The sequence below is a fragment of the Varanus komodoensis genome, unplaced genomic scaffold, assembly GCF_004798865.1.
Source record: "Varanus komodoensis strain SLA01 unplaced genomic scaffold, ASM479886v1 scaffold53, whole genome shotgun sequence".
NCBI lineage: Eukaryota > Metazoa > Chordata > Lepidosauria > Squamata > Varanidae > Varanus > Varanus komodoensis.
Window position 1 is genome coordinate 870,366 of NW_025336126.1, and position 25,171 is coordinate 895,536.

Sequence of the window (25,171 nt, forward strand, 5' to 3'; positions counted from 1 at the left end):
TCTGGTTGGGCAAATGCCAGGGCCCAGTCCCATCAAGGGGTTCACCTGTTCAAGCGCAGGCCATCTCCAGCCTACCTAAGACCAAGAGCCCAGCAGAGCAAGCTGCAGAGGCCACAGTGCAAAGGGCTCTGGGTGGTTGCTCCAGTCACGTAACGCACACCTTCCAGCCCTTCCTCCTCACCTGTGCCTCTGCCGGCAGGGTAGGCTCTCCCCCAGCCGAGTTTCCCGATGACCCCCACCCATTCCGGGGCCAGTCCTGCTGCTGCCAAGATTATACCACAGAAGAAAAAGCACCCCACAGCCAGCCATCTAACATTGCCCTTGCACTGCATCAGGCTTTCTCACGCCTTGGTCTCCACCTGGGTTGCGGGCAGGACGCCAGATGCATGGATGCCCATTGGCAAAGACTGATTTCTGACAGGGACAGCTTCCTTCTCTTCTAAGAAATAGAGCAGGAGGCAGAGGAAGAAGGAAGTAGGAAGCACAGGATCAGCTACACATGTGTGGAACCTTCATGATCTCTCTGCACCAAGATGTTCTGGGACGTCCATTTTGAAACAGGAAGTTGAGCCACATGAAGTGAGCAACAGGACGTGATTCAAGTCTTCTGTCGACATCTGCGGGTAAATTGCTGTAGTGGCTCCACACAGATGAACTTCAGCTTGTGATTTTTGTCAAATCGTAGCAGAACCCACTCCCCTTCCTTCCTCCCTTTCAAATGACTGCATATTTTAATACGTACATTTCCAAGAAACTTTGAACTTCATAGCAGCCAGCACATTTGGTGACGGGCAGGGGACTCAGCCCAGCAAGCACTGGGTTCTGACCAGCCACACAGGTGTACTGGATGCTGCCTCTGTCTCTACCTGGCCTACTTTGCAGAGGGTGTGAGGACCAAGAAAGCTGCTCTGAGTTCTTTGGAGACTGAGTGGTTTAAATCAGAGGTTTTTTTAAAAAATGGCCTCCTCCTTTGGTTATCATTTTCTGCTGTTCTCAATTGCCTTCCCAGGAGGAACAAACAATGGTATCCACCCCCACCCCAGCTTAAATGTCTGAAAGTTCACCAGAAAAGTGACAGCTTGGCTACCCCATTCATCCACGTTAGTGAAAACAGGCATCAAATCCTCTTCCAAAGTGCCTGGGCAACTTGGATGCAGAAAGGCCACGTAAGCAGCGCTGATGCTACCAAGACAAGAAAGATTCAAGTAGGCTTTCCCGGGTGCCTGTTGGATGTGCTGGACTACAACTCCCAGAATTCCTCAGCCAGCTCAGGCATTCTGGGGGTTGTGGTCCAGCCCATCCAGGTGGTACCAGGTTGGGAAAATGTGCCCTCAAGTGGAAAGAACTTACCTGCCAGAAATTTTTGTACAGGTGCACACCATCCAGGGCTGGAGAAAAAGCATCCCAAATAGTTCTGAACCTGAATTTTATCATCCTGTGCTATCTTCTCTCCACACACCCCCACCAGGTGAATGAAATGGCACAAACTATTTGGGATTTTTATTATAAAAACAGAAAGCAATATATATCTTACTTGCAACATTCCTGCCCCTACCCCCACGGTTTTAAATCACTCGTGTTCACCTTCTCATCTCTTCTCCATCAGCCCAGACAGGGAGGGAGCGGAAGACACAGTGATGCTCCTTCTGCAGCTCAGGTTCGTATTCCTTCCACTGCCGCTGCATGTTACTGTGCAGGTACAAAACCTCTTTTCGCCTGCAAGATGAATTCCGTTTTGAAGAAGCTTTTGGGGGCCATATATGAGTGCTGGACAGTCTGAAGGCAAAAAGTCAGGGCCAAAAATACAAGGCTATTCTTGCTTAAAGGCACAATCCCATGCAAATTTAGACAGAAGAAATGGCTTGGACATGCTGGGAGTTGTTGGCTATTTTTGTTTGTGTGCAAAGGCTTGTATCCTCACCAAGAGTGAGTAGTGTTTAGAATGGGGGACACTGCACAAAAGCTGGGAATCCAGCAAACCATTGCTGCCTGTGGGAAAAGACGAGGCCAGAAGAGACGGTTCTCGTATTGGCAGAGCCCCAGAGGGCCAGACTGGGACCCAGGCCTTGAGGTTCTGCGCCCCTGCGTTGAATGCAAACAGCAACACACACCATCAGATAAGAACGCACATCGTTTCATCTGCGGAGCACCACATGCTGAGCAAATGCTCCCCACAAACAGATCTTGTCCGGCTACAGCATTCACAAGCCAGAATTCCCTACTTCTCATCCACCCTTAATCTATACTGGGGAAAACATTCATAGACTCAAAATATGGTAAACTTGGAAGGGGCCACTAAGGCCATTGAGTCCAATTCCCATTCAGTGCAGGACTCCAAGGAATGGCAGGCACAGACTGGCCTTTGTGGGGTCACCAAATGGCAAAAGGAAGAGGGAAGAGACATCACCTGATAGGAAAGTGACTGTTTGCACAAAAATCTGGGCTGAGCAGGGTTCTGGGTTCTGTGTCCCTGGGATGCACACCTCCCTAGGCAGGTCTCTTAGCAAGGCCAGCCAAGACAGGATGATCAAGCGCAGGCACCAGGCTAAGATGCACCCAACCTCTTCAGGGGGAAAGGTGACGTCAGCAGAAGGGAAGGGAAGCCTTTACTGGTGATGGGGCAGAGAAGCTTCTGCGGGACGGCCAGTGGGCAGCAGCTGAAGGTGACACTGGTGCGGGGAGGATCTTCTGCAGACAATGGCAGTGATGGTCAAGCTAACTTTGGTTAGTGCTGCATAGAAGACAATGGCAAATCGCTTCTGTCTCGTCTTCCCTTGAAAACCCTACGATGAAAGTATCCCAAATGAAAGAAGCAATAGTGCCAGAAGAAGAGACCTCCAGTTTGGAAGGAACTCAGACAGACTAAGGCCACTGTATTCCCGATCAATATCTATGGGTGTGAAAGCAAGGCACTGAAGAAGGTTAACAGGAAGAAAATAGATGCATTTGAAACACTGTGGTGGAGAAGAGGTTTGTGAAGATCCCGAACCCACAGAAAGATCATGGAATCATAGAATAGGAGAGTTGGAAGGTCATAGAGTCCAACCTCTGCTGTTGCAGGACACCACGTTACACCATCCCACTCAGGCGGTGGTCCAGTTTCTTTTTGCACCAGTGGGCCTAGGTAAAATCAAGCTAGGTTGCTTTCCCTAGAACCAAAAATGACCAAGCAGATTGTCATACTCTGGCACATCACGAGAAGGTGGGACTCCCTGGGGAAGACGGAGGTCGAAGGGAAGTTGAAGGCAGAAGAAGAAAAGGAAGACCAAACAGGAGAGAGACTAACTCTGCACAGGAAGCGACAGCCTTGGATTTGCATGAGTTGAGCTGGACTGTCTTGGGTGGGACATTTTGGAGCGCTTCCCTTCAGGGGGTCACTGCAAGTCAGAGACAACTGGAGAGTGCAGAACAGCCGCAAAGGGCCGCATGAAGAACAGTAACAGGGAGTACCTCTGACCAGGTGTAAGAACGCATCTCCTTCATCCCTGAGAAATCAGACTGTCACCACACCCCAGAGATGCAGGGGGCAGGCATCCAGGCCAACGGGTGTGGGTTGCAGGCAGTCTTAAAAGGCTCTGCCCCTCTTTGTAGAAAATGAAGGCAAGAAATCTGAGGGGTGGGTTCAGGGAGTTGGGGGACCTCAGACAGGGATGGTTTATGAGAACGCGTGTGTGTGTGTGTGTGTGTGTGTGTGTGTGTGTGTGTGTGTGTGTGTGTTTAAAGAACAGTGAACGAATCGCTCGGAGAGTGTGCTAAGGGGTGGCCCCCTTCTCCCGCCAGGCAGTCCCTTGCTTTGGCTACATAGAAAGTGCATCTCTTTGCAACATGAAAGCCCAGAGGAAACCCCAAATGCAAAGCAGCACCCTGGAGGAAAGGGGGGCTTCTCGGTGAGCTGACGACCCACAGATACACATCGGCCCGTCTTCGTCCTTGGGCTTCGGGCTCGAGCCGTGTGTCGGGTGGGAGGTGGGAGCACCCTGGCAGTACATCCAGTCGTGGGCAGTGGAACGTGGGTAGCCTGCATCCGACTCCACATTGCCTCCAGTGAAGCGCCAGTACTGGCTGTCCTTGAAGAAGTAGGTGTTTCCTGCAGGAGAATAAAGATCAAAGTGGAGGAACGGCAGGCTTGTGGCAAGGGACGTGAAGAAAGTTGCAAATGCAGTCTGTGGCCAGCAGGGGGAGCCAAACAACCAAAATTCCAGGAGGGGGTGCCACTTCCATTCCCAGGCAAAACTGTTAACCAGGGGAACTATCAGCTGCAGGGCTTACACAGGGATAAATGCATTTCATGCGTTTTGTTCTGCTTGGAGGAAAGCAAAGCCTTCCCTCCCCTTTACAGACTTGCTAACAGGCCTTAGCCAAAGGGGGCTCAGAGAGACATCGAGACTCCTTCTTTAGAGTCTTCATCTATTACCGGTCAAAGAAGATGTCTCTGTTATGGTTAATGATGCAGATGATGAAAGACATGGAGCAAGAATTCTATCCAACTGCTCTGAAAAAAAGACTCCTGCACACAGCTTCCCTGAGGACTTGCAGGAGCATCCAGATCACTGACAAAGCATTTTACATTTTTAAAAGTAACGTTTATGATAATAATACTTAATACAATTAAGGGCACACTCCTACGCAGTCAGGACAGAAAAGGCCCTACAACTCCTTGTACGTCCAGCCAGCACTTTCTGTCTGAACTTGCATAAGGTTGCACCTTATAAGCATCGGAGTTTTAAGTTCCGGTTGCTCTGCACTGGTCTCCAGCCCTCCTGCTCAGAACAAACTGCTGAATTCCCTGAGCAGTCCTCGCATAAGATTTCTGGCTACCGGCATTTTGGCCAGAGTAATTTCTGTTGTTGCAGGAAAACTTTTTTGGGCTGGCATTTAGAGTTTGTCAGCACTGGTACAAACTGCTACATTTCTATTCAGAAGTAAGCCGCACTGAGTTTAGCAGCACTGATGCCCAGGCATTGCAGCCTGAGTTAAGTTAGTGCGGCAAGCTTTTTCCTGGTTTCCTATGGTGAGTCACAACATACATTATCTACAACATACTGGAGAAGGCTGTTTATGTAAGAAGAGGGGAAGGCTTGGCACTTCTGCTCTTTTATTCTTTTGATGTCAATTGATCTAGTCACAAAACGTGCCCTGATTTCTAATTCTTCTGTCCATGTATTTGCAAAACTGAGAAACAAAAGTATTTTCAGACAACTCTTTCCAACCATGATGCCCACTGAGTTGTCTTTAATTGAGTTTCAGGTTTTGCACCAAATACAGTGTTCTGCAGTACACAGATAATTCATTTTGCTTGTGCGGCTACATGCAAAACCCATCAGGAAGAGCTGTGTTGTTGTGATGCTGCATTTCTTTTGGGGAACCCAGCGTGACTTACATAGTCCTCCTCCATTCCATTTTTATCCTAACAACAACCTTGTGAGGTAGGTTAGTGAAGAGGGAGGAATGGGTCCAAAGTCACCCAGTTTGCTCCATGGTTGTATGGGGACAGAATTCAGATCTCCTGGGTTTCCACGCTAACCGTCACACCACAATGTCAAGACCCCAAGGGAATATGCTTGGCTCTAGACCTACCATCATTCCAGCGAGTGATGTCATCCAGGCCAGGTGGGACCCCTCTCCAGAGGGTGACGGGTTTGGGGTATCCTGATTCCACTTGGCCCAAGTGATCGTCATAGCGCCAGTATTGGTCCTTTTCTATGAAATACGTCTTGTGATTGTGGGGCCAGACAAAAGCAGCCTCAATTACTGTGCCACGAGGAAGGCCAAGATCAGATGTGGGACGGGGATAGCCTGGGTTGACCTGAGTATCTGTGAAAACCCAGTAGTGGGATCCTGCAAGGAGAGATAAGAGGGTGATGTGGAGCAAGAAAAAGCCATAGCCCTCAAAGAGATCCTAGCAAACAATTTCCATAGGGTACCAGTAATTTCTAAGCATTCCTTAGGCACAACAGGTAGGTTTGCACAGCATAAAAAGCCATGACTCAATCTTACTGTTGTGGATCTATTGTGTCTCCTAGACCCAGTTCTGGAGTTTCTGCATGGTCAGATTTGCTTTCTGAAACCATGGAGGGAAGAAACAGTCTCTAGTAGGGTCTCACACTTCACCCATTTGTTCGCCACACAGTCCTCCAGAGCCAGGACTGCTATTTTACCCCTGTGGGTTTAGAAACATCATAGAGTCCCCGGACAAGCAGGCTTTCTAGCCTTCGATCTCTACTGCCCTAAGCACCCTAGCAACAGATGTGTCATTGCTCACTTTATTCCCATTGGCCAAGTCAGATGTTCCCATGAAAAAATACACAGGGAGAGAGAAGGGGGAACTGCAGTAAAACCAGTGCTTTTTTTGTTAAAAAAAAAAAAAAGGTGCCGGAATTCACATCTTGGGGTCACACTTTTACACTGAAAACGATTTTACACTAAAAAAGATTACACTAAAGATTTTTAATGTAAAGCCAGTCACTCTACACATACATAAACATAATGGTTGCCGCCAGCAGTAAGCACTCACTCACTATCAGCACGGACACAAAAGCAGCCCTCAGGCACTATGTTAATGATGTTTGCTGCTGATCTGCTACAAAAAAAGCCCTGAGTAAAACTACTTATTTTAATACATTAAACATCATTTAATATATACATCTGTGGGGCCGGATTGCCTGGGAAGCGCCACAGACATGCAGGGACACTTGGAAGGTGGCGGTGGGGGATGCACCTCAGGACTGCAGTGGACCAGTCAGGAGGCTGTGGCTGCAGTCCATAGGCAAGAACAGGACAATGGTGGGGCTTGAGCTAGCAGGGGCTGCTGGGATGCATGGCAGGGATGGGAGAACAGAGAAAGAAGCATGGAAACTGTGCTGCTTAGGGAACCACGGGATCATCCGACTGGTCAGCTCAGACAAAAATCTGCACACCGTGGTAACAGGGCAAGGTCACCGGCCACGTTGTGTGAATAAGAGATGTATGGGGGTGGGAAGCCGCCAGGTCCCTGGGCTCCAGCCCACTTTGAAGCAGCCCAGAGCCCACGTTCCTGCCAAGTGCTCCCAGTGCTTGTGGGGCACTCACCAGGAATCGGGCCCCATATGCTGCGCATGCAGTGCCCCTCGTCCGCATGCTGCCGCCAGGGAAGAGGTTTGGCCAATGGGAATGGTGCCAGGAGGCTGCACCTGAGAGACAAGGTTGCCAGTTGCGTGATTGGGGTCTGCAAGAGCAAGCCAAACACGAGAGAAAGGCCACGGATGCTATTGCGACGGATTCCAAAAGTGTTTGTCTGAACCAATGTGAGCCGTCCCCTATCCAGTCGACTATCTCCTTTGAATTCCCCACCACAGCATGGGCAGAGATTTTAAAAGATAATCTGGCTGATTCTCTAGCAATGCCACCTTCCATCTTCAGTCCAGAGAGGGGTTCTTGAAGATTCCTCATTGCCTGGTGATTTAGCAGTCAGTGGTTTTGCATTTGGCTTTGAAATGTTCTCAGCAAGGGAATTATTTTGCAAAGCCAGCAAGTAGCACATAGCCACTAGCAACCCTTACGTTTTAGCAGAAAGCTGCAACAGATTGCAAAATTTAGGTTCCTTTCCCTTAGACATGAGCAAAATAAGAGTTACAGCAGCAACTGGCTGAGTGGACCACTTCTGGCTGACTATAACACCACCTCTCCCCTCACCGCACCCCATTCCACTCACCAATGAAGAACACGATCTGGCTGTCATTGATGCGCTCGTATGCGGCATCAATGGCTGTGAAATCCTGTGGGAGGCCGTTCCAGAACCGGAGGGTCTGTGCCGGCTCCAGTGAAACCAGGGTTCGGGCCGCTTGCATCCGCCAGAAATGCTTCTCTGTCAAAAGGATTGTGTGGTGTGTCACTGACTAGCTCAGAAGCTGAAAATCTGAGCTGCCTGCCCAATTCCCAACCCTTCCTAAGGTAAACACACGGAAACCTAGGGTTGCTGATCTGGGCTTGAGGGGAACTGGAGGAAGCATGGATTCTTATCACTGTTGTCATTCTTAATGACTTTTCCGAGCTTTGCTGAAGCTATCCAGCTGGCTTACAACCATTCATAAAACAAGACGGCACAGTAAAACACCGTAGTATTTTTTTCAAAATACAGGGTTGAAAACAATTTAGCCACATAACCACATACACAGCTAAACCGCACAACTGCCTGCTGCCCCTTTGTATTGGCAGCTGCTGAAAAGAGATTCTTTCTTCTGTCTCCTTGTGCTGGCAGGAAACCTCATCATGCTGGATTTCCTACGCTCACCGAAACTCCTCACCAATCCCTGTGCTGTCTGAAGCATGCCTTCTTGGGGCCAATTGTCACATGATGTGGAAATTTCCACGACTGGGGCTCTTAACAGCCACAGGGCTCCCAATCTGGGCACGTGGCAAATGGGCTTGGGCAAACTTCTCCAACCTGGTGCTCTCCAGAGGTAGCAGGTGGGGCATCCTGATAGGTTAGACTACAACCCCCATAGCTCCCAGTCAGCATGGCCAACAGAACGACAGGCACTGCAGTGCCCTGTGGCAGAGAAGACGGGGCTAGGAGTTTTGCCTCCAGCCCCTCACTCCACAGTTTCCCTCATCTAAATTACCCACCAGAGGTGTTCTTAGCCTGTTAGGAGAGGATAAAAAGGAGAAAAGCCCGGTGCAATTCGCATCCCTGCCTTCACCAACACCTGCAGCTACCAGGCGCTGGGGAAAGGGGATGCTTCCGATGAGGGTGCAGAGAGGGGGCCGTCTCCTCGCTCACTGCAGTCAGTTCAGATAAATTCATCTGATCCTGAGGAGGAGGAGGTGGAAGAGCAGGCTCTGACATTTCAAGGCTGAGCAGCGAAGTTTCTCAGGCAGAGCCTAAGGACTGGCTTTCAGGGTGGGAGGGGGAGCAGATGTGAGACCCAGTCAGGAGACAGCCCAGTGTGAGGGGCTCTGGCGATCCCACTGTCTAGGCTTCAGGCCACACGGGCCACCCCAAGGGTGGGAGCAGAAGCTTGGCTGAAAGCAAGGGACGGAGGGGAAGTTTCCGGCTTGGATTCAACTCTTTCCACAGGCAGATGCCTCTTCTTTACTTTTAGTAGCAGGCTATTTAGAGTTCATATTGTTCTGTAATTTGTTAAGTTTCAATAAAGGTATTGCACTTTTATTGAAGATACTTCAATAAAAGTATCTTCCCTTACTCTTGAAGAAGAAAACTTCTCCTCGGATGTTAGCAATGGCATCAAAATGGGCCGCACAACGATCAGGTGCTGGAAGTCGTGGCCTGAAAGGAAACATAGAAACATAGAAACAGAGCGAGTCAGAAGAGGCCTCCCGGGCCATCTAGTCTGACCTCCGGCACCAGCCGACTCCGCTCACGACATGCCCACCAATGACCCATTGAGGCTGCTGGACGGAGGTTCCGTTAACTCAAAGACCAAGTTCTGGCTGGCCATTTTAAGTTGCATTTGTGAAATGTGGCTCTCCCTTTGGACTGTCTCCTTCCTCAGCAGGCTGGCCTTTGACGCCAGCCCTGCCAGATCCACTCCAGCCTCCGGCCAGTTCCTCTTGCCTGTCCAGTGTTGCGCTACTTGCCCCCACACGGCTCGGGATGGCTGCCATGAGACAGGCTCCACAGCCCAGAAAGCACGGGAAGGAGGCGGAGAGTTCACAGGGCCACCATCCCATTAAGGACGGCACTCACTCTTGGGTGGGCCTGTACGGAGGCAGGTCAGGGATGGGTCGGGCTGTGGGGACCGGTAACGGTGGCATATTCTGATCTGGACGTGAGCCACCCTGACGCTTCCCTGCAGCCAAGGCAAAAGAGAAAAGACAGAGCAAATGAGAAGCAAACCAATATGACATTCTCCACCGTAGAAAGGAGCGGCAACATTTAGGCCAAAAGGCAGAAGAACAAGGGAGGGAGGGAGGACAGCATGACTGAGTCTGCATGACACAATAACCCAGCATGGTTTACAAACCACAGTGGCGTGTGTGCTGTGCAAACCCAGGATGAGTTTTTCAGGGCGAGCCTTGTGGTTGCCATGGGGGGAAGATGGCTACCAGTGCACTGTGATACCTCCTTGCCTTCTGCCGTGGCGACCAACCAAGACCAGCACTGCCAGCTCATGAGTCAGTGGCACCAGTCCCTGCTTTGGGGCTTCCCACTGCCTTCCAGGCTCCCACAGTGTCCCCTGGATGCCCACGGCAGAAGGGGGAAAGGGGATCCCCACCCATGATGCACCTGATCATCTGTTGGGGGCATGTCACGCAAACCGTCCAACTGAGGGTGCTTCCAGATGAAGATTTTTTTGTGGGCATGCCATAACCAGTTGTATGGAGAAGTGCACGCAACCCTCTTCCTTGCTTCCCCGGTGCTGCTTCCATCTTTGTTCCAGCTGAAGAAAATTCAGGCTTTTTGAGGAAGTGGGAAGAGCAAGGCTGCTCCAAAGGTGTCCCTGCCCCTTGTACAGCTCTCCTGCCTTTTTCAGAAGAGGTGGTTTTGATATGGCCACTAACTTTTCTGGTACACCACTCAGTATCTCCTTTGTGGGAGATGCCATTTTAATCCCCTGTTTATGTTTTCATAAAAACAGTAGCGCTAAAGCATTTCTCCTACCGTATCTTAAATACACATAAAACAGCAAGAAGCCACTTAAATTAAACTGTTATACAATATACCTTTTCTAGTCCAAAACATTTTAGCAAGATGGTTAGTAACAGTGACTGGAAAGGTATTTTAATGATTGAAAATATCAGCATCACATTGTTACGTTTATTTATTAGATTTATATGCTGCTTCTTTCTTACGATGAACTCAAAGCAGCTTCCATAATTTTCCTCCTCCTGCTCTCATCCCCACATCAATCCTGTGAAGTCGGTTGGGGTGGCAGCCTCTGAATGGCCCAGAATCACCCATGGTCAAGCGGGGAATAGAACCCAGATCACCTGAGTCCCAGTCCCACACTCCTAACCACTACACCACACTGACTCTCTGTAAAAGTATTAAAAGTAATACTTAGAAAACCCTTTTCAGCTACTGCCATTAACCTGCTTACTAAAATGGCTGTACCAAGAATTGGGGGTGTTCAGAGGCTACCAGAGAGGGCTGCAGAACCTCTGAAGTCTGCCTTCAGTCTCCATCTGGATCCACAGGTGGTTACTTTCCTTTCCCCAAACAATCATTTGTGGGTGGTTTCCCAAATTTTGTGTCACTTTGTCCCCATTCTAAAAGGTAGCAATATCTCTCCTAAGGCTCCATTAAGGGCAATAAAAGCTCTAAGCTAAAGCAGGCTTGTGCTTTTGGCTTCTGCACTCCTGCCACTGAATGTGACTCCAGAGAGTTTCTTTGTGATGGAATTCCACCTTCAGTCTGAAAGAGGTCTACAAACTCTCCCAGGTTTACATGGTATATTGCTATCTATGCATTTAGTTGCAATAGCTGGAAAAGGACCTTAGAGTTCTCCTCATGAGCTTTTTGTGGTTGACAAGACATGGTTTGTTAGCACTGCCAGGTTCAGATGGCCTGATAACCCATGTTGCAACAATCCATACTCAACTTCTGTCTGCAAGTGATCTTGTTGTCTGAACTGTGACAAATTCAGCTGTCCAATAAGTCTCTACGTGCATTCAGAACAGCCTCTCCTTAAAAAAAGATGGAAGAGCAGCACGAAGGGCCTTGGTGTGGATAGAACAAAGAGGGCCGTACGTGCAGAAAAGGCCATTTCGGGTGCAGAAGGTAAATTGTAGTTTTATATGCAACTTACAGCAGAAGAGCTGTTGGTTGAGAAATGCCCTCTCTCTTTCTAGAGGCACAGTTTATGCAGGTCCTCATATTATCTTTCCTAACTCTGGCAAGAACTGATAAAACTAGATTTAATAGGACACCCTGAGGGAGAAAACCCCAGTTCGGTGTGTTTGCGTATCCTTTGGGATGGTGGCCTTTGTACCTTGGAGGAAGGGGGCTGTCCTCAGCCCAAAATATGTGCCCAAATTCTTGATGTCAGCTGGAATATTTTATTGTGCTGTGTCCTGTTCCCAAACTGGCATATGCTGGTGGGGGGTGGGGGGGTGGGGTTGCTGTATAAATGTATTTTTAAAATCAGCTTCACCTCCCCACAAAAAAAGGGAAGCAAAGGAAATGCATCACTTATGAATCATCCCCAAAACAGAAATGTGCCACCAAAAATAGGAGCGATTTGTGTAGTGCTTGCATGTGCTGATTTATATGTATAGATGGAAATTTAGAAATAATTAGCATAATAAAAAGAAATGCAGTACATCTACCCATGGTGTGGAAGACCAAGCAACCTCTGTGCAAGCAATAATGTTTGACAGGCTACAGTTCTGAGGATTCTTCACATTTAAATAGGAGAAGACAGTAATTCAATGAGAAAGCATTCCTCTCACAGCCTTTAGAAAGGACTGCGCAGCATAAAATAGGGCACCTGCCCACCAAGGCTGCAACTGAGGAAGCAGAGGAAAAGCTGTTGGTTCAGATGGAAAGGAAAAGAGAGACTACAAAAGAACAGGAGAAGCTCCTTCCAGGGTGGAGCTTAGCTTCTCACCATAAATTTGTTCAATTCCCATGACATCATCTGGCGGGAGGCGGTACTCCTGGGGAAATCCAACAGGGCCCTGGTAAAATGGAATCATGATGGACTCCTTGTTGGAGGAGTGAGCCAGTCCCAAGGCATGGCCAAATTCATGCACTGCTACAGCAAAGAGATCCGTGCCATGACCTAAAGTGGGAGGAGAAAGACGGCTTTGGTTTTCTTCCACAGCTTTGCTGCATGATTCTGGGGCTGCAGGAATGCAGCGTGGTCATGAAGGTACCTGGTGACTTGTTCTCTGGATCGAAAAGCCACCTCTCTTCCTTATCGAAATGGGTGTCCCCCGAAATGGGGTGTTCTCCAGGAAAGAAGGCATGGGCCAGGGTACCCCCCGGCCCGTCGAAAGGATAACTGTCATCATGATAGGCATTGCTGAAATCCACCAAAATGTCAGCTTCTTCAGAGGATTCCTCCTTGAAGGTCAAGGCTGAGGAAAAGCTCCAGGCCTGGAAGGCATGGTAGATAATGTTTCGGACCTGATTTTGCGTCAGCTGTGTGGAGTCAGGGAAGGAACGGATGCTGCCATGGGGAAATAAGTACAAAGATCATGCATTGAGCCCTGGTGATCAGACCAAAGACTTCTGTCAGCCTTCCCCAACCTGAAGTTCTTCAGATATGTTAGACTACAGAAATTCCAGCATCCTCCGGCTGGCCTACCCTAGATGCTTCGGACTGCAGTTCCCACCTCCAACCCCTGGTCATGCTAAGGCCAATGTGAGTTGTCAGCTATTGGTCGTGCTGGCAGAGGCTGATGGGAATTGTCATGCAACACATCTGGAAGGTGCTGGTTTGGGGGAAGATGACCTACACGGTCCAGTATCCCATTTCCCACAGTGGCAATCAGATACCCACGGACAGTTCAGAAACTAGACAAGAATCCCACAGCTCTTCCCTGATTGTGGAATGGGATGGAATGGGATGCCGAGGCCTGAACAGAAGGAAAGAGCGAAAGGAAGGGCTACGATAAATTGAACAAAAACCTTAGTGCTGTGAAATGGTAGGAATTGACAGGATGGAGGAAGCAAGGCATTACCGCATGAGTAAAACTGGGAGATAAAATAAAGTAAAAGAAAGGAAAGGTGGAAAACAGTGGAAGCGGATTGCGCCAGGGAAGTAAGAACAGCCGGGCATGAAAAAGGGTGCATTCCACTGGAGGTGCTGGGTCCCGCTTACTGCCACGTCAGCTTCTTCTTTTGCCAGGAGCTGTCACTGAGAGCAAAGCGCTTCTTCCTGCGCCGGCGACGCATCAGCTCCGAGGTGCCAATGATGTCAGGGAGGGAGCAGCGAGGCTTGCGCATCATTTCCAGGGTCTTCTCGTCTGCAAAGGAGAGGCACTCAGAGAGACCCAACACAACCGATCGGCCCACACTGGTTCGTGAGCAAGCCTGCGTCTCCCTTCCTCCCTCCTTTTGGGGTTTGGTGGCTGGATCAGGGGTGCTTGTGAGCATGGCAGGAGGTCCAGATGGTACGGCTTCTTCCTGAAAAGGGATGCGCAGAGCTCATTCCTGTTGGTAGATTACGCAATTTGACTCAGCAACTTGCTTCAAGAATTAACCGAAGGATTACTTGCTCCTTGTATCTCTTTTCTCCTAGTGCCTTCACCTCCCTGCTCGGGCACCAAGTCCCCATTGTCCCACGGGACAGGAATTTAAACTGCATCCGCCAAGGAGCAATCTGTGCAATCATGGAATTTTTACTGCTCGCCACGGCTGGTGACCTCTCAGGTTACCTCTTCAGCCAGTCCCAAGGGCACCAGGAGTGGGAACTGCCTTGGTGTGACAGCTGGCAGCTGGAAAAGTTGCCACTCTCCATCAGCAAAGGGCATCCCCTACCAACTTGGGGAGAGGTGAGGCAACTGAAAACTCTGGGGAAGCTCATCTGTCTCCTCTCTGGTACCGGCCTGGCATGAGGATCAGCAGCCCTGGTCCCGCACAGAAACTCCATCGCAGGGCGTTTATGCACATGCAAATAATTTTGTAGGGCTAGCTCGGTTGTTCTATTGCCTGGGGGTACAAAACGGAGCTTGCAGGTGGGGGGGTTTTCAGATATTGTGTGTGTTGCTCTGCCTTGCCGCTTTCCTCTTTTCTTTCTTACTTCCCCTTCCCGATTCTTTTAGTAATCTGGTTTCTACCTCAATTACGTGTCTGACTGGGCTGTGTGAGAAATCTGGTGCTCGGCTGCAGGGTGGAGGGTGGCTGGTGTTGGGAGCTCTCCGGCATTGTGGGGGCAGAGAAAGGGCAGTCTCTGGCCTCCTCTACATCTTGTAGAGAGAATTTTTGCCTACCCTGGGAATCCCTCCTTACGTTCAAAGCCGAGTTCCCGCTGCTGAAGGAAGGGCTGGACCTGCACTTGATTCCAATAACAGCAGACAGAGATTCTGCTGTGATTCCAATAACAGCAGACAGAGAAGTCTAGGACTGGAAGGGACGACTTGGTGCCTGGCTACAATGTCCATCATACCCGAACATGGCCCTGCTGGCTGGGGCTGATAGGAGCTGTGGTCTAAAACATCTGAATGGTACCAGGTTGCCCACCTCTGGTCTTAGAAACTTGGTCTTAGACCAATTTGGCCATCTTTCACAAACTGAATTTTTCAAAGGTTGTCTCCAGGATTAAAGTCAATTTTAAAGCCAGATGGTGCCAGCTTCACAACCAAAAGAGGCTTTCAGGAGCTTGAAGCTTTTGATCTGTATTAACTTCATAGCCACAGCGTTGAGGTTAGCCTGTACTTGCAACATTTTCCTGTTTGTAACCTGAACCGAAAACTCTTGGGTTCCCCTTATAACACTTTATGCTCTTTCTCCTTTCGTTTTTCCCCCACTTTATCTAATTCTGTCCTCACCCACTCAGCCACCATTTTAACTTGTTAAAGCTTATTATATTTCCTATTACTTTTCTATTCCACCTTACTTCCTCTTATAAGGAACACAAATCAGCTTACTTGGTTCTGTTTCTCTCCATTTTTCCTCACAGCAACCCTGTGAGGTAGGCTAGGCTGGGAGTTGGTGAGTGACCAAAAGTCACCCATTGAGCTGCATACTGGGACTAGAACCTGGATCGCCCGAGTCCCAGTCCAGCACTCGAACTACTAATCCACATTGGTGCACCTCAACAGAGGTTTTCATGGCCTCATGGCTTATAGAATCAGAGAATCAGAGAACAGTAGTGTTGGAATTACCTGGCTTCTCAATTACTGGGTTCCCAAATCCCCCTACTCTCCTAATCTCCATTTTCCTCTGTCTATATTATTAGAACTAATGAACTGATCCACTTAAGAACAATATCTATAAAAATAAAATCTATACTTCGGGGAGTTTAATGAGTGTTTAATCCAATTTCTCCCTTTCAGAAGGTGCTGGATCCCACTTGGCTGAAATGCTGCTTTGCTGAAGAATCTGCGGGATCTTGTGCCACGACTCTGGCCAAGTCTGCTCTTGATCCAGCGTTTACAGCTGCGGGTGCTCCCAGAGGACCTGGCACGTGCATGTGAACGGGGACGGGCAGAGACCAGCATGAGCCCAGGATGCGGCAGGCACACCCAAAACGTGTGTCGCTCCACGTTCCCCAGCCTCTCCAGGCAATGGCCTCCAGAAGCCCCCCATCCGGTGGGGTGGCACACGCCCTTCCAGAACTGCCCCATGTGCAGAGGACATTCCGCTGCCTCCAGCGGCCAAGATGCCTCCACCACGCCGGTGCCACATATGGAAGCCCACCGGGCAGGAGGTGGAGCGTGTTCGCTTGCAATGGGACCACGTCCTCTTAGATGCCAGGCGCATTTGTCTTGCTCCTGCACACACATGAAAGGCTGAGCCCTGGCACCTCTCTGAAAGCAGCCTCCCAGCCTTTCCCTTGGCAAACCAGGACACCCTCTGGAGCGCCAGCCCTCTAATGCCAGTACGTACCCAGCTCCCCGCTTGTGGGCAGCCCTGCAAACCTTTGCATTGTCCTGATGGCGCTGATCAGTTCTTCTGCGCTTTGAAGACGGGCAGCTCTAGGGTCTGGTTGAGGGAGGTACCCATAGTGGATCAGCCAGTCCTGCGAGAGCAGAATTTGAAGAGCTTGATTAGTCGGCAGGCAGGCAGGCTGGTATAAGTGCTGTTATCCCCATTTATGGTTTCCCTAGCAAGGAGATTGTGCCATGTGACGAGGAGAAGTTCAGAAGGTGCTGCTTTTGACCCCAGTGTGAAGACAGCCTATCATACAGCGGTGCCTAGGGACCTGGAACGGCACTTGGGAGACAGGTGTTCGAGCCCCTGATTGCCCACAAAGCCCACGGCGCAACTCTGGGGCTCTGCCTCAGCCTGGCCTCCCTCTCAGAACTGCTGAAAGATCCGGTGGGGAGAAGGAAAGGCTGTGCATAAATGCAGCCAATATGGAGGGAAAATGGCACCTGCTGCAACTGCAAGGATCCTGCCAGAAAATACATGGCAAATCTAAAGAGAGCGGCAGGGCAGTCTAAGAGATTTTGCTGCATGCGGTTGACAAGGTGCCTTCCTGGTGCAGCACCTGCTGCGTACAGAACCTGACCAAACTGGCAGGGAAAGTTGACTTATTAAATTTATATCCCACCTTTTCTTTTTTTCAAAAAATAACTCAAAGTGGCTTTTATCAGTCTTTCTGCTCTCAATCTTATCCCCACAACAACAACCCTGCTAGGCAGGTTGGGCTGAGAGTCTGTGACTGGTCCAAAGTCACCCATGGGACTGGGACTCAGGTGATCTACTAAAAATCTAGATCACCTGAGACCCAGTTCCATGCTCTTAACCACTACATCATACTTATTATAACTTTAAGCTACCTGATAACAAGCATTATTAGGTGTTTTTAAAATACATTGCCAAATACATTTGTAATTATGAGATATTCTTCCCATCTTAAGTGGATTCCTAATTTCTTCCTTGGTTTCTTTGAATAGCTGGCTTTCTATTTCCTTGAAGGGAAATGACAGAGGGCTCCTAGTGCTACCAATCAAAATGTCTTGGTTTTCCAAGGAAAAAGGAAGTGGTTTTTTCAAGGAAAAAGGAAGTGGTAGAGAGAGAAAATGAAAGACATTGTTGGGCAGACCCGGCAAAAGTGTGCGAGAGAAGCACCCCTTCCTCTGACTTTAGGGGCTTCATATACAATTTTCACCCATTTCTGCAATTCTGGAGGAAAGTCAAAGTTGCTCAAAGTGGCAAAGATAAATTTTCACTTAATTTGATGGAAGGCCTTCTCTGCATCTAAAGAGGTAAGCGCTCCTGTGCACAGACTTTCCTTATTTCCTTAATGCAATCAGACCTACAGTGATCTGAGATTGTTGGCCCCATTAATGTATCCCACTAGCTCCAGTTGGACTTATAATTGTACTCTGTCAGCCAGAATTGTGGTTACTATTTTGATGTCAATAAAATAGGCCAGTAATGAGCACAGAAGACGTGATTGCTGTTAGGTTTAGGAATTACTGTAATATAAGCATCACTGAGTGCTGACAAATGAAAACCTGATGCAGAAAACTTAAACAAATGGAAAGTTTGGGAACTAGAATGCTGGAAAATGTTGTATCCACTCAGTTGGAAATCTATCCAGACCTGGTGACTTCCGCTCTTTCATATTAGTTATTGCTTTTATAATTTCCTCAGTGCACAAAAGCTGTTTGTAGCCAGCCTTAATTTTAAAAACGGGAAACAGGGACTTCGCCTTTAAATGGGGAAACAGCTTACTTTTCTGAGATAGTTCTGAGATAGATGTTCTTTTTCAGCAACCACGGAGTGGCTCTCTTTAGAATATATTCTTGATTCAGGATTTCCCCTGATCACCACGCACAATGCTTCTCCATTCTCATGGGGCCTGCCTAGACTTTACATTTATATTAGATTTCCTCCCATGTCACAGGTTTGCATTCCCCAAAGAATGCTGGGAATTGTACGATTAATTAACACTGGTAACCTCCCCCCCCCCCCCCCCGCCCGTCCCCGGCCTCAGTCTTCTGCAGAGGTAGCACCACGTGGCATGGAGACAATTTCTGCTTCTCTAGGAGGGTCTCTCATGCCAACAAGGATCTCCTCATGATACGGATCAACCTTCCCCACCCTCTTTCTCTCCAGATGTATTACAATTCCCACCCTCCCCAGACAGCATGTGAAACCACAGAACACATTTCCATGTCCTCCCCGGGTTTCTCAAGCATTTTCTTTCCCTCTTTTGCAAGCACAGCCATGCCCCAAAATAGGCTTCATTGAAAGCACAATGGAAGTATGAGAATTCGCTTGCTAAATGCAAACAGGTGCTCCCGGCTGATGTATTCCAGGAGTTTGGAGCCTCAGCTCCCACCAGCCCAAGTCAGCATGGTTAAGGGTCAAGGATAATCAAATCTGTGGGTCCAAATCATCTGAAAGACCCCAAGGTTGGTAGTAGGATGCTAAAGATGAGACCTGATTTATACAAAATGCAGGTAAGACAGCAAGACTGTTCTTGGATTGTAAACCTTCAGACTATGGGCTTCAGCACCTGGGGTTCCAATGTCAATGGGGGAGTGTATCCACTCTGGGTTTCAGCCTGAACTGTAAAGGAGCTAGCCATGCTTCCAAATCTACTTTGGCAACAGGGTTCAGCACCATAGAGAGCTCCTTAGAAGCTCAGACTAAAAGCCCAAGTGCATGCACCACGCCACTGGAGCCACCGGCTACCTCTAGCTACTGAGGAAGGGAGATATTCCCCTTTCCCCACAATACAGGAGAAGGGCATATGCAGCATTCTTTCCTGGAAGGACAGGTCTTCACCTGTCTGGTTTATACCTGTACTTTACCAGTTTATACCTGTACCTTGTTTAATTATGGACTTACAGTCTATTTTTAAGGTGCAAAGCTATGAATGTTTAGATAGAAAAGAACTGGGAAATGCTGGCATTTTAGGACTGCTTTTGGTTCAGACATGAATATGATTATACCCTTAGCTTATTTTCCACTTTAATTGCTTTTTACCTAAGTGCTCCAAATATCTGTGGGGAGAAACACCAGCTGGACGTTCTAATATATCTCAACAGAGAGATTGGTCTCAATAAAGAGACTAAGAAATCACAAGCAACGCAAACTAGATGCCAGAGAGAAGAGTCCTTTAGTAGTATCTTTCTTCCTGAATCAGGGATTTTGTATGTACAGTAGGGGAGCAGAAGGTGTGGCCTTCCAGGTGTTGCTGGACTCCCATCAGCCCCAGGCAGCACAGCCAATGGTGCAGCAGGGTGGAAGGTGCAGTCCCCCAACATCAGGGGCCAGAGGCCCCACCTTTCTTGATACAGAAGGACGTGGTGTCCGCACCTTCGAGTGGGGACTTGGGGGATTCCGTCTTCCTGTGATCCCCCTGAAATGGCACAGTCAAGGAGCAGCTTTGCAGCATGATCAACCCTCTGGATTTAATCTCGGCTCACACTGGCTGCTCTGCCTTTGAGCTCCCCTCACCACGGCTGCCTGCCCGAGCTTGGGAAAAGGCCGCTGCTGCAAGAGAGCACGTGCTTTCCAGAAAAGACCCCGGGTTCAATCTCCAATGGAAAAGAAAGAAAAGGCAGCAGTAGCAACCAGGGCCCCAGTCTCAGAGAAGTGTTGCCCCCTGGAGTCAAGAGCATGAGGCCAGATGAGCCAACGGTGCGGCTCAGTCTGCAGCCGTCCCATTCGGTCGCAGCAGAGTCGCTCGGGGTCTATGGGAGAGCGTTCTCGGCAGCACCATCTTGGCTGGAGAGCTCATTTTGCGAGCTTCATGCATTCTCGATTCACCACAGCCCCCTGCCCAGCTCAAAGCCTCCTTTGTTGCATTCCTCGAAGGCTGCTACGGAATCCAAGAGCCACCCCCTGGTTTCTCGGGACCCCCGTGACCTCCCCACAACCGCCCTTTTGCATCAGTTTCCAAGATGGGTCATTCTTCCTCCATCATCTATCTATATATATACACACACCCCCTGCTGTTTCCAGCTGGTGGGGTGGGAGTGGCCCTTGCCTTTCAGAAAGGTCAAACGTTGCTAATGGAAATTACTTTCTCGAGCACAAAAAGCAAATCCGAGTAGCGCAGCAGCAAGGTAACCTCAGTGGAGAATGGCCAGCTCCTGGAACCGACCAGCTCAGGGGGCAGCCACCTCCAGAAGCGTGCACAGGAAACTCGATGCAGGGAAATGATGTTGAGACTCCGTGAGTGTGTGTGTGTGTGTGTGTGCACGCGCGCGCCTGGCGGGTGAACGCAGGGGGCTCATTGCCATTTCCTGCCTCACCACAAATCCTTCCAGAAAGTGTTTATTAATCATTTATAGTAAACCACTTTTGGAAACGTACAGAACACTCTGTGGCACTGAATGTGTTCATGCACATAAGAAGCTCAAGCAACGGGCTGCTCTTTTGGCCATCTCATGGGCTAGGATTTAAGGAAGACCATCTGAAGGACCCTGCAGGACCAGAGCGGAGGGCCACCTGCTCCAGCCTCCTGTTTCCCATCCTGGCCAGGCAGGGGTCGACAGGCACCAACACGCGGGGCAGGAGCACAAGGGCCCATGAAGGGCATTCAGTGGCGCCCTTCTTCTGGAGGTCTTGCTAACCCGCAGTTTAGGACATGTGGCAGCTCCCAACATCCCACAGCCCGAATGCATTTCTGACCAAATATGCACCTTTAATTAATCTTTCCACTGGCAACAACTGAAGGCTTTTTTCATCTTAAGTGCCATGTGGAGGGGACATTTGGAGATGGAGAGGGACCGGAGCACAGGGAAGGGAACTCTCTCCTTGCAGCTGCTGGATGCTTGGAAAAGATCTGCCACAATGGCGCCAACAGAAAGAGTCTGTCCTAAGCTTAATTGTCCTTGGAGGTGCCGGGAGGTTGGAGGAGCATTTCTGCACATGGAAAGAGGGTTAACTCTTCCCTCCCCAGCTGCAACCCCCCTTGAAAATTGCCCCCCCAGTGGCAAGCGAAGAGTGTGGGGAAAAGTCAATTGGCACAACTGGACACTTAAGCCTATGGGGAACAGACCCACTGAAGGCCATAGGAAATAGATTTGGGGCTGGGATCCTGGCGGCCAGGTCTACCAATGGCCCTTGTCCAAGGTAGGGAAAGTGAGAAATGAATGTGCTTCACATTTCAAAGTAAACTTACCAACTTTTTTCCAACCTACCTATGAACCAGAATGCAGCTATATTCAAACTTTTGAGAATCTTGCAAAGCAATATATACATGCAAAAATGCACATATTACTAAGAAGTGTACAGAAATGTTTAAATTATGGGGAAATCCATGCAAAAATATTATGGAAATATATATATTGTGCACCCGAACATGCATATATTACAGAAAAATGTGCATAAATATTTTAGGAGGAAATTGTTTCTAAACAAAGGGGAGGAGAACCTATGTTTGAAAAAGTGAATGCTTTGTATGTATGTGTGTATATTTTGAAAAGTGTGTATAAAAATTTGCACCTTTTGACAAATTTGCATGAACATGCAAACAAACCTTTGTGAGGAATTATACAAAATGACCACAAAGTGATGTGTGAACAGGACAGAAGAGATGGACAGAAGAGTTGAAAAATGGAGTGAAACTGAAAATGGCAGCCAGCTGAGAGACCTGGTCTTTATGATGGGCCTGGGAACATGAGGTTCTCTGGATGAACTCAGATCAAATCCAAACTAGTATGGCCAGTGACCAGGGAGGATGGGAGTTGAGTTCTCTTTATCTGGAGGGCCCTTTGCTTCATCATCATCATCATCATCATCATCATCATTAATGGTCTGTTTCATTTCTCTACCACCTCACAGCCAAAGCTCTCTGTATGGTTATGAAATTGTCTGATCTCCCTACACCCATCTAGTTAATCTCACAAATTATGTGTTACACAGATGTAAAGGAATCATGGAACAGGAAGAGTGAAGCCCAGCTCATCCGATCTGCTGTCTCAGTCCAGCATCCATCACCAAGACTATTGTGCCCCACAGGCAGCGGCTAGGTGCACTGCAAACTGTAGAACAGTTGAAGGTTACTCAAGCTAGTGAGCCAAGCTGCATGTTAAAGAAATGAGTAATAAACCCACCCTTCTTTAGCTAGTCTGAATTTTGGCTGGGGAGAGGGAATTACATCCCAGCTGCCAGTTATGGCTGGCAGTCCCAGCACAGGAGCCAGGGTTGTGCCAACAGGGTGCTCAAACATTTCCTGTTCCCTCACATGGCCCTTTGGGATGTGGGTACTGGGATCCAGACACAGAAAGAAGAACTGTTCCTCTGACTCACTGAGGTGGTTGGACTTTCCCAGCTGCCACTACTGCGCCTAGAAAAATGCTTCACATGTTCAGAGAGGAAATTCATGGGTACATGCAGGGCCTGATGCCGGCCCCCCACATCTCCTTCTGTGTGGGACGGCCCTCTGTCCGTGGTTTTTGTCATCAAAACTTGGGGAGGAAGGCTCTGTCTGTGCCTGTCTGTATTTAGGCTTGCCTTGTTTTGACACTAAAGGGAAGGCGAGGCTGTGCTGGGCCACAGGCCTTATCACCCGCAGCCCACAGAGTCGGCAGCCATGCTGGCTGGAGATTATGAAGCTCATTTTTGTTCATGACATTTATATCCCACCTTTTCCCCTCCAGGGAGCTCAAGGCAGCTCAAATAATTCTAGTCCTTCTCTCAATCTTCTACTATAAGCAACCCTATGCGGTTAGTTGGGCTAAGAATCTGGCCCAAAGTGAGCGTCACGGCTGAGTGGGGACAAGAACCCCGATCACCTGAGTCCCAACCACTTAACCACTATACCACACTGCCTCTCTGTTTCCCCTGGTTTCAGTACCCTTGCCACTTCCTTTGCCTCTGCTTCTCACACTGTTGTTTTATCTTACGAGTGGCACAAGAAAAAATTAAAGAAAAACAGCAGTGCTGCTCAGGTGAAGATTTGGTGACAGGAAAGGTTGCCACTGACTTATTAAAAGTACAGGGGCCCCTCCAGGAAAAAATAGGGACACCTGTGGTAAATCGTTCCAGAGGCTCCAAGTAGACCAGTTCAGCCAGTATAGCAGCTGAACTTATAGCAGTAAGCTGAAGCGCTCTCGGGGTGTGCTTATTATGTGTCACACAGATGGATTTGGAAGCAAAACGCATTCTGCACATGCTCGGGGGTATGCACCATGCTGAGTCAGGTAACACTGAAGGAACCTGTCTGGGTTTTCATCCTCAAGAACAGCGGGTGCATGCCCTAAGCAATCTCAGCGAAGGAAGTGGCCATTGCCAGAGCAACGGCTGTTCATGGATGAAAGCCTTCCTCAGTCTGACGCCTCCAGATGTGCTGGAGAACCACCCAAACGTCATTACCCAGCACTTTACAGCCTGTCTTGCAACACTTCTCGAGGACATCGGCTCTGGAGAGTGCTTGCTTCTGGAGTTGCCCAAAGCACAGACTTGTCTCTTTCACAATATTAGCACTGGTGTGTGTGCATGTAATCCACTTGCTTGAAAGTTAATTGGATGAAAAACTTTGTCCCGCTGATATTGCATTTCCTTTTTCAGTGCTTTTAGGAGTATGGGAAACATATTTCGCATGGGAACAGCAAACCTCCATGAAGAAAGGAACCACGACTTTCTTAATGAACAATCCAGTCTGGGGTGATTTGTGAGATAACAAAACTAAAACTAAGAAAAGGATCCGCATGGGCTGGTTTATAGGAACCCAGTCTAAGCATCCCTGAGTGCATGTCTATGTTGAACGGACGTCTTTTCTTTGAACCTGCTCTGCACATTCCAAACACTCTCTTGGACCTAAAAAAATGGATTTTTCTGATGCCATAGCAGGGAAGAGCTTCTAAAAATGATTATTACACTTCTCAAATGAGAAAAATCAAGCAGATGGAGGTGGACCCTTCAGCTCTCTTCTAGTAACAGGATAAAAGGTATCTTTTTCTGTGGGTTTAGATGCTGGAGTTGAGGGGCAGGAATAAAATCCAGAGAACTGAACATAAACGACCAAGAAGGGCAATTTACCTCTAGATCGCTGATGTGGGAGAGGGGAAGGAAAGAAGGAAGGAAACTGGCGCTAAAGGGATCAATGATTTCCCTGCTGCAGGCAGTTTGTAACGTGAAACCTCAGAGATGAGTCGATGTGCGAAAGGTAGCTTCTAACTCCGTGGCAATCCAGGAGCCCTGTGCTCACTATTCCAGATCCATTCCTCCATTGGTCTTTAACTTTCTATGGAAATTGTTTCACAGTGCCCCCCAGCCCTTTTACACCCCGTTTCTTCCCAGGTTTGTCATGCATATCCGCACCCCAACTCTAACCCCCTGAACCCCAACAATTTCAACCTACAGAAACCAGCTGTGCAAGCTTTTCCTCTCCCTTTCCCTAACCCTAACTCGAACCCTTTCCCTTTCCATTCGTGACTTTTCTCTTTCCAGAAAAGAAAACAACCTCTGACTCTCAGGACTCTAATTTCACCCCAGTTCCCTAGACTCCCCGCTTTCCTTGCCTTCCCAGCCCAAGCATCCTGGACTCACCACCGCGCCCTTGCTGATCTCGTTGGCCCTGGGAGAGCCTGCCCGAGCCTGGGGGACGAAGCAGAGGGAAGCCAGAAGCACCGCCGCCACCAGCATCCTAGC

At 48.8% G+C, this 25,171-nt stretch overlaps 1 protein-coding gene across 1 annotated transcript; it reads right to left on the reverse strand.

Moving 5' to 3' along the window:
* Positions 1 to 1,485: 1,485 nt before the first annotated feature.
* MMP25 (matrix metallopeptidase 25) lies at positions 1,486 to 25,165 on the reverse strand. Its single transcript, XM_044447681.1, has 10 exons — positions 25,070 to 25,165; positions 16,496 to 16,628; positions 13,767 to 13,911; positions 12,817 to 13,112; positions 12,549 to 12,722; positions 9,686 to 9,788; positions 9,183 to 9,265; positions 7,691 to 7,843; positions 5,578 to 5,838; positions 1,486 to 4,087 (listed from the first exon to the last, which is right to left on the reverse strand). The coding sequence occupies exons 1-10, from the start codon at positions 25,163 to 25,165 to the stop codon at positions 3,798 to 3,800; spliced, it is 1,734 nt and encodes a 577-aa protein (XP_044303616.1). The 3' UTR covers positions 1,486 to 3,797.
* Between the last annotated feature and the right edge of the window lie 6 nt (positions 25,166 to 25,171).

Coding starts and splice junctions, on each gene's coding strand:
- MMP25 (XM_044447681.1), bottom strand. CDS start 25,165: ATGCTGGTGGCGGCGGTGCTTCTGGCTTCCCTCTGCTTCGTCCCCCAG. Junction 13,912..16,495: donor GCCCACAAGCGGGGAGCTGG/GTACGTACTGGC, acceptor TCTCCTTTGCAG/ACGAGAAGACCCTGGAAATG. Junction 4,088..5,577: donor CATCACTCGCTGGAATGATG/GTAGGTCTAGAG, acceptor ATTCTCCTGCAG/GAAACACCTACTTCTTCAAG.